Below are 8,761 nucleotides of genomic sequence, written 5' to 3'. Positions count from 1 at the left end.
AGTCTACATTATAGACTGCTAGTCCACTCGCCAAACGTAATAACCAGGCTACAGTCTACATTATAGACTACCAGTCCACTCGCCAAACGTAATAACCAGGCTACAGTCTACATTATAGACTACCAGTCCACTCGCCAAACGTAATAACCAGGCTACAGTCTACATTATAGACTACCAGTCCACTCGCCAAACGTAATAACCAGGCTACAGTCTACATTATAGACTGCTAGTCCACTCGCCAAACGTAATAACCAGGCTACAGTCTACATTATAGACTACCAGTCCACTCGCCAAACGTAATAACCAGGCTACAGTCTACATTATAGACTACCAGTCCACTCGCCAAACGTAATAACCAGGCTACAGTCTACATTATAGACTACCAGTCCACTCGCCAAACGTAATAACCAGGCTACAGTCTACATTATAGACTACCAGTCCACTCGCCAAACGTAATAACCAGGCTACAGTCTACATTACAGACTGCTAGTCCACTCGCCAAACGTAATAACCAGGCTACAGTCTACATTATAGACTACCAGTCCACTCGCCAAACGTAATAACCAGGCTACAGTCTACATTATAGACTACCAGTCCACTCGCCAAACGTAATAACCAGGCTACAGTCTACATTATAGACTACCAGTCCACTCGCCAAACGTAATAACCAGGCTACAGTCTACATTATAGACTACCAGTCCACTCGCCAAACGTAATAACCAGGCTACAGTCTACATTATAGACTACCAGTCCACTCGCCAAACGTAATAACCAGGCTACAGTCTACATTATAGACTGCCAGTACACTCACTCCGATTAAGAACCAGGCTACAGTATTATTTTGTATTATTTTTATTCACTTTATTTGTATTATGTTTATATCTACGTGAATTTACCTAAAGAACCAAAGAATATGATAACAAACTAAACACAAATGAAGTTAGGTTAAACTACCTTGATTAATCGACCCTAAGGGGCCGTCCATAAATGACGTCACGCGATTTTGGAGGAGTTTTGACCCCCCCCGTCACACGTCGTCACAAAAAGTTCAGACCCCCCCTCAAATATGACGTCACAAAGCTCTGCCCCCCAAAAAAATTCAACATGCTTCAAATCGCTTTAAACTATTGTCATTGTAGTGCGTATATAATGTGCCGCTGCATTCTGATGTTGTAGGAGAAACATTAAAAAGTCTATTTAATTTAGTAGAACGTGTTGTCTATTTATTTAAAGTTGCGCATTTTGATGTGACGTCACATTTCTCACCCCCCCCCCCCTCGTCACACATCGTCACAAATGTCTGACCCCCCCCCCAGGTGCGTGACGTCATTTATGGACGCCCCCTAAGATCTAATGCCACCCCTAAAAAACGTATACCTGCGTTTACATCGTTATTGTTCCGGTAATGAGTCATTGTGTATGAGCAATGTTTGGAGAGACAAGTGAACGCGTTTTGCCACCAGGGGGTGCTGGGTAGTCCGCAGAAATGTTTGCATCAGCTGAGTGGTCCACGTGCTCAACAAGTGTGAGAAACACCGACGTTGCTCACCTCCGTGTGTGTGTCGTGGTGCTAGCCACCCACCCCTCGTGTGCCGTGCCGGCCTTCATAGGTGCTGCTCGATAACGGCACTTGCCCCAACAGTCTGTGAAGGCTAAACGGGGGATCTTTGTCTTTGTGGATGTGCTGTGTGAACCTCATCACCGTCTTGTACACTTCTGCCTTCCAGGTTTGGTTGATGGGAAAAGTGCACAAGACGGTGGTGAGGCCGGTGCTGTTGTATGGAGGGGGCCGAGTGCTGGGGCACAATAAAGAGGGCGGACCACGCTATGGCAGTCACAGAGATGAGGATATGAGATGAGGATGTGCGGTGGATGGGGTGGGGTTCGGGGTGACATTTAGATCTTCGGGTAGTTCCACTGCTGGATTCTATTTTTTCCGCCTGAGGACGACCGCTTGTGTTGCGATCGAAACGTCGTGTGTTTCATTTTATTTCACACCTCCGTGACTTTACCGAAAGAACCAAGGAGTACGAGAGGAAGACTCAAGGTGGTAGAAATCACAGAGAAGTTGAGAGAGAAAAGGCTCTGGTGCGGTTCGGTCATGTGGAGAGACCGCAGGAAAAGTGTGTGTGGCTCAGAAGGTGCCAGCGATGCAAGTGGAAGGAAAGCGATCGAGAGGAAGGCAGACAACGAGGTGGGTGTTGTGTGAACCTAGCCTGGCACAAGCGCCGTGGTGACGGCACTGCCACTTTGTGGTGAATGGCGGTGTGCGTGTTGTGTACCAACATCGGTGACGAATATCTGAACTGGTACTGGGCCTCCCTAAGATCGACTCGGCCTTAAACGAGTACTGTACTGTGCACCTGCTTCGGTGTGTAAAGATCAACACTGGGGAGACGTGGGCTGGCCACCCACCGCTTCCGTGTGTAGTGTTGATCTTCGTAGCTGCTCGCTCACAGCACTGTGTCTCTGTAGTCGTGTACCCTTCGGGACGCTGTCGTGTTCATGCTGCTGAGGATTGCCGATGACGGCGTGGTCGCGAAAGCTGGAAATGTTGACGTCCTCACTTTACGACAGCGATAGCTCAACGAGTCATCGTCGTCGCTGCTCTAATCGATGACAGCTCACGGGTCAGCATCGTCTCTGCTTTAATCGATGACAGCGGCCAAACAAGCGCAGTAACAACATCGACAGCGATGAGCGAACGAATGGGCGCGCCCGCGAGCACCTCCAACACGTGCGCACGCGAGCACCTCCAACACGTGCGCACGCAAGCAGCTCCAACACGTGCGCACGCGAGCACCTCCAACACGTGCGCACGCGATCACGCGCGCGTCAGCTCTCGAGAACCAGGGACCAGGGCTCGAACGCGGCCCATGGAACCCCCCGGGGGCGGGGGGGTCACATCCGAGAGGCCGAAATTGAAGGCGTTGGCACCCGGGGTTTGGGGTGGACGAGTGGGACATGAGGAGTTGGGGACGGCGAGTTGTTATGTCCGGGGTGAGATCTTTTCGCGGTGGGAGGGGGATAAAGATGCACTTGACCGGAGCTCAAAACCTCAACCTGTCAACCCCTTATCAGTGCCTCCCTTGTTACAGACACATTCAGATCTTATTGGTCACCCCGTGCTCCTTATAAATCTCAACGTGCATCCTAAAAAGTCCAATCACAAGGGAGAAACGCAAACAAATAGAAAACACATTTTTTGCCCGCATTGAAACGGCTATACGCCGTATAGACCTGAAAACTCAATTTCCCTGTACAAGAATACGGGGTAAACCGTATGGGTTGACAGCTATGAAAAACTCCCGGTGCGGTGTGCAAACACCGCCGCTGGAGAAACAAAGGCGACGGCGGCCGGGCATGGCGCTGGCCAACCCAAATCCTCGTGCGCCGTGCCGGTCTTCGTAGGGGCGACTCGCTAACAGCACTTTCCCCCCAACAGCCGATTCATGCTGCACGAGAGATATTTGTATGTATGGGTAAGGAGATGATGAAGGCGTGTGGGGGCATGGGGGGGGGGGTAAAGACACCTGAACCCGGCCCTGCTTGTGGTTTTGCCCCCCCCCACCCAGTTTAATAGTTGTGGAACAGCTGCAGCCCCGCCACCTCTTCCCCGAGCGAGTGAATAACTGGGGCTCGACTCTATATGTAATCACCACCGCCACGAGGTCAAACTAGGGCTTAATATTAGCAGGAACTCTCATTGGCTGAGCTCCATAACGTGTATATATAGTTTCCCTGCCCCATGCTATTGGGGGCTTTGAAGCCGCGGAAAATATTTCATGAAACAATGTAATCCCTGGGCCAGAGACCGGACGGGATCTGAATCCTCGAGTCCCAGACACGCGAGGCCCGCTAAGTCCCAAGAGCAGTACACGCGTGCGAACTGCACCCCCCTCCACCAGCGGGGGTCCACCCCATCACGGCGGAGATGACCCCCGCATTAGTGAAGGTCCCCGGTGGCCCGCGCGAGGCTCCCGTCGTCTCTAGCAGAGCTTGGCGGACGCGACGCCGTCGAGGCGGGTCCCGTTGAGCGCCGCGGGGCTGGAGCAGGAGCCCGAGTCCTCGGGGAAGAGCTCCACCTGGGCCCGGCTGAGCCACTTGACCAGCGGCGCCAGCTTGCAGTCGCACGCCCACGGGTTGCCGTGCAGGTAGAGCACGCTCAGGTCTGCGCCGTGTCACACGCGTGTCGGGGGCAGGCAAGACAACTCAGCAACTCGGCAACCCACGCGCTACACTGCCCGACCAGGCAACTCGGCAACCATGCAACTAGGCAGCCAACGTCTACGCAGCCAAACCAGGGAACTTAGCATCCAGGCAACTCGGCGACCAGGCAACCGACGTATACATAGCACAACCAGGCAACCGCACTACCATACAACCAGGCAACCAACATCTCCACAGCACAACCAGGAAACTCAGTAACCAGGCAACTGGCATCTGCGCAGCCCAACCATACAACTCTGCAGGCGACATCGCTACAGCTAGCCAGGCAACTCGGAAACCACCAGGCAACCGACATCTGCACAGCTCACCAGGCAACTTGGAAGCTGGAAAACCATTTTGTCAGCCAATCAGATAATCAGGCAACCAAGCAGTTGGATAGCAATCTGAACAGTCCACTCGCGTAACAGTAATGTAGCCGTGACCTTGTATGCAGTTGGTGGGTGGGGTTGGGGTGGAGTAGGGTGAGAGGGGCACGACAAACACTCACGACACGGTCAAAATGTTGCACCGAGCATCAGGAGCACGGAGTAGGGCGAGGTGGAGGATGTGGCTGGTGCCGGAATCGCCCCCGGCGCCGCGTGTCCCGGACTCTTCCCGCTGCACCCGACCCTGGCGTCGTAGCGGCTACCACAGCGGCGCGGCTGTTGAGTGCGCAGGCGGTGCAACTGCACCGTGCATTGGGCAGGGGGTCCCGTCTCATCCCTTCACCCGCGGCACTTACCCCTGTACCCTGAACCTTTGAAAACATCAGCCACACCCCTGACCCTGACCTTGACCCATCCCATGCGCTACCTCTGACCCTGCCCTTGACGCATCGCACGCACTAGACCTACTCCTGACCCACCCCAGACACGAGCTGTATGCCCTTTGACCTTGACCCATCTCAAGCACGAGCTCTACTCTCTGACCTTGACCCTGACCCATCCCAATAACTCACCCTATCCCGAACATTCACCTATCCCACCTTAAATTAAGCACTGCGAATCGCAGACCACGTCACGTGCCATTCTGATTGGCTGTGGACATCTCTTTCACACCCCCCCCCCGGGTGGTGGCGGTGATGATGATTGATGATGCGCGTTGTGCGATTCACGCGCGGACCTCTGAGACGCGAGATGGCTCCACCGTCGAGCGAGCGCAGATGTTTGTTGTTGTTGAGCGTGAGATGCGTGAGCTTGGGGATGTGCTTGAAGGTGTCGCGCGGAACGGAGGCCAGGCGGTTCCCGCTCAGGTAGAGCTGCCTCAGGCCCTGCAGGCCCACGAAGGTCGCGGCCGCCACGCTCGCCAGATCGTTGTTGCTCAGCACCAGCATCTCCAGCTTCTGCAGGGGCTGGAAGAGGCCGTCGGGCACCTCCTTGAGGCGGTTCCCGTCCAGATTGAGGAAGTCCAAGGTGTGAAGGCCCACGAACGCTTTCGGCGAGATTTTGTGGATCTTGTTGAAGCCCAGGTCGAGAATCTTGAGGGAGGGCACGTGCTTGAACAGGAAGCCCTGCAGCTCGGCGAGGTTGTTGAGAGGCATGTCCAGGTCGGACAGATCCTTCAGGCCGTGGAAGGTGTCCGATGAGAGGGAGGCGATCTGGTTCTTGCCCAGCAGCAGGAATTTGAGGCGGTAGAGGTTCTGGAAGGCCTTGGGCGGGATCTGGCTCAGGCTGTTACCGTAGAGGTTGAGCATCTGCAGCTTCTTGGTGTCGGAGAAGGTCTTGAGGTGGAAGCTGGAGATGCCATTGTTCTCCAGGTTCATGCTCTCCACCCCAGGGATCTTTTCGAACACCTCGGCACTCAGCTTCTGCACCTTGTTGTAACCTTGAGGTGGGGGAATGGGGAACACAGTGCAGATCAATACAGCCACCACACCAGTCCCCTCCAACAAGTGCTCCCACCCACCACACGGTGACATCACGCACACATCCTCATCTGTTGTCACAAAGGCTGAACTCCCCTCATTCATATTCTTGGGTCTTTCGGTAAAGTCACGTAGATGGGTTCAAAGAAAAGAACATTTTTATTATTAAATATGTATTTTTACCTATCTACGTGACTTTACCGAAAGACCTAAGAATAACACATTCCTGCGGAGGGAGCTGGTAGGTACGTTGGGTTGCTCGGTCAATGGCCAGGGTCAACGGCGGCGTGGTGTATTCCGCAAATATGCCCGACTGTGAGGGCGGGCACAAGCCGGCGTGAGTAGGTTAAACGTTAAGTTTTATAATGGCACCACGGGGTGACCAGCCCCTCCCCACCCAGTCCCACCCCTCCCACCCCCCACCCAGCCCCACCCTCCCCACCCAGCCCCTCCACACCCTCTACACCCAGCTCCTCCCCACCCTCCCTTCCCCACCAAGCCCCACCCTCCCCACCCAGCCCCTCCCGACCCTCCCCGCCCCACCCAGCCCCTCCCTCCCCACCCAGCCCCTCCCTGCACGACGGACGGACGGACACAATAATCCCCTGCGGGCTGGTGGAACCAGTGGCTTCCTACCAGTATGAATCCCTGCAGTCACGAAGGCTTTAAGTCAAGATTCCTCTCATTCAGCCATGAGTCTCATCTCACTCTACTTTTCTCCACGCACTCTCCTTCCTCTCCCCTCTTATCTCACCTACTCCCCTCCACGCAATATCCTACCTCTCCCCTCTCATCTCACTCTACTCCCCTCCACGCACTCTCCTCCCCAGCAACCAAGGCTTTCTGTTGAAGCCCCCCCAGCCAATCTTCGTTTTGTCGGAGGTCGCTCATTCTCCTGTGCTGGCGCCACAGTCTGCGGCTCCCATCTCACAGCCACCCGTGCTGTCGGCTCACGTCCAGGCTCAAGGCCCCTTTTCCCCACCTCCGCCTATGACTGACTGCCTCCTGACTGCGTCTCTCTCTCTCTCTTACAGTAAACACGTCCGCCGTTTGTGGTCAGTCTTGCTTAAGATGCGGTGACATTGAGTGGCTCGAGAAAGCCACGCACTTGTCTCGCGGGGCCATCAATCCACTCGAGACACTGCGCCCCGCTTAGAGGCAGCGCGATATTCCAGCGGCCTGTCTGGATATGAAACCGGGGCTGCCTGGAAACTCAACACGTTAGCGATTTTCGAGTCGCCCCCTAATTCACCTGAAGTTTGTAGAATAAGCTGAACCTTGGTCGGAGCGGTGGCGCAGCGGTTTAGCACACACGCAGTGAACCCATTCAGCAGGGAGTTCAATTCCCAACCACGGATAATAATATCAGTGGCGAGTGATATCTGGACCGGTCCTGGGGGGATGGGGGTCAGCCCCCCTTTCACCAATACGCATTGGCAAGCGTGGTGAAGTATGGTTATCTGATTGGCGACCGTCCGGTGACGGTGAGACAAACAAGGCCACCACGAGGTCACCACGGGACCACCACGGGACCACCACGAGACCACCACAAGACCACCACGAGGCCACCACGGGACCACGACGAGACCACCACGAGACCATCACGGGGCTATCACGGGGCCATCACGGGGCCCGAGGTCGGCGCAACGACGCAGACGGACCCATTTTGAGGACCCAGGAGTCGGGAGGGAGGTCTCCGGGCACCGCGGCGAGGTCCCGGCCGCGGCAATCCACGTCCGAGCCTGCGTGGAACGTGGACATGGTGCAGTTGCAGGCGGCCGGGCAGCTCAGCGGGCCCTGCTGCTGCACCGCTGCCCCGCACGCCAGGGCAGCCAGGGCAGCCCACACGGGGAGCAGCAGCATCAACCGCGCCATGGTGCGTGCGGCACGAGCAGCGGAACTTTCCCCGGTCACTGCGAGCGCCGTGAAGTTCGGTGGCGACCACGAGAGGAGGTACAACCTGGGGGTGGTGCTGGTGGCGCCGCGGAGCGCGGCTCTTCTCAAGGTGGCGGTGGTCCTTCAATGGGGGTCCCTCTAAAGGGGGTCCCGAGGCGAGCTCAGGTCTCTCGGCACTGGAGGCCGAAGGGACGGGATCCTGGGTCCCAGCGCTGCTGGGTTCAGGGCGCGATGCAAAGGAATATAAAATGTATAAAAAAAAGAGTTCAAAGTCACGGAGAGCCCGGCGTAGAGGGAGGCTTCGGGAGGAGAGAGTGGACGAGTGAGACGAGAGGTGTCAAGAGAAGGATAGAGCCGAGATGGAGCGCAGAGATGGAGGGAGGAGAGAGTGCGAGTCGCGGTGCGCGCCCAGTTTGGACTCGCGAGCAGATGTCACATCGCAGCTCGTCACGCCGAGCCGTGGCCCCTCGTCACCGGGCTCCAGTGTTCATTCTCCCGGCCGTGTTTGTCTCTCCCCCGCGAGCCGGCACGCAGTCACGCGGGACCCCTCAATACCCCCTTGATAGACTCTGCGCTGCACGGGCCGCGTGCCCGCTGCCCCCCCCCCTTACCTAACACCCACCCCCCCACCCGCCACGCCTCACCCTGCAGGACCCCGCTCCCCCCCCCCGCGTGTTTGTGTTGGGGGGCCATGAAAGCGCTCTCAGTGCCGCCACGTGGCACGGGGTCTCCACATTCCCCCCCCCCCCCACAAGGCGCGCGCTGTGCTCGCCTCGTCACCTGCACCGCCTC

General features: G+C 56.3%; 1 protein-coding gene across 1 annotated transcript; it reads right to left on the bottom strand.

Annotated features, from left to right (window-relative positions):
- Positions 1 to 3,644: 3,644 nt before the first annotated feature.
- LOC144943862 (uncharacterized) lies at positions 3,645 to 8,453 on the bottom strand. The gene is made up of 3 exons (XM_078871698.1): positions 7,735 to 8,453; positions 5,332 to 6,033; positions 3,645 to 4,171 (listed from the first exon to the last, which is right to left on the bottom strand). Exons 1-3 carry the CDS (start codon positions 7,946 to 7,948, stop codon positions 3,990 to 3,992), a joined length of 1,098 nt encoding a protein of 365 aa, XP_078727824.1. The 5' UTR covers positions 7,949 to 8,453; the 3' UTR covers positions 3,645 to 3,989.
- Positions 8,454 to 8,761: the final 308 nt, after the last annotated feature.

Source organism: Lampetra fluviatilis, chromosome 33 (assembly GCF_964198595.1).
Source record: "Lampetra fluviatilis chromosome 33, kcLamFluv1.1, whole genome shotgun sequence".
Classification (NCBI taxonomy): Eukaryota; Metazoa; Chordata; class Hyperoartia; order Petromyzontiformes; family Petromyzontidae; genus Lampetra; species Lampetra fluviatilis.
This window is presented reverse-complemented; position numbering and strand designations above follow the sequence as displayed.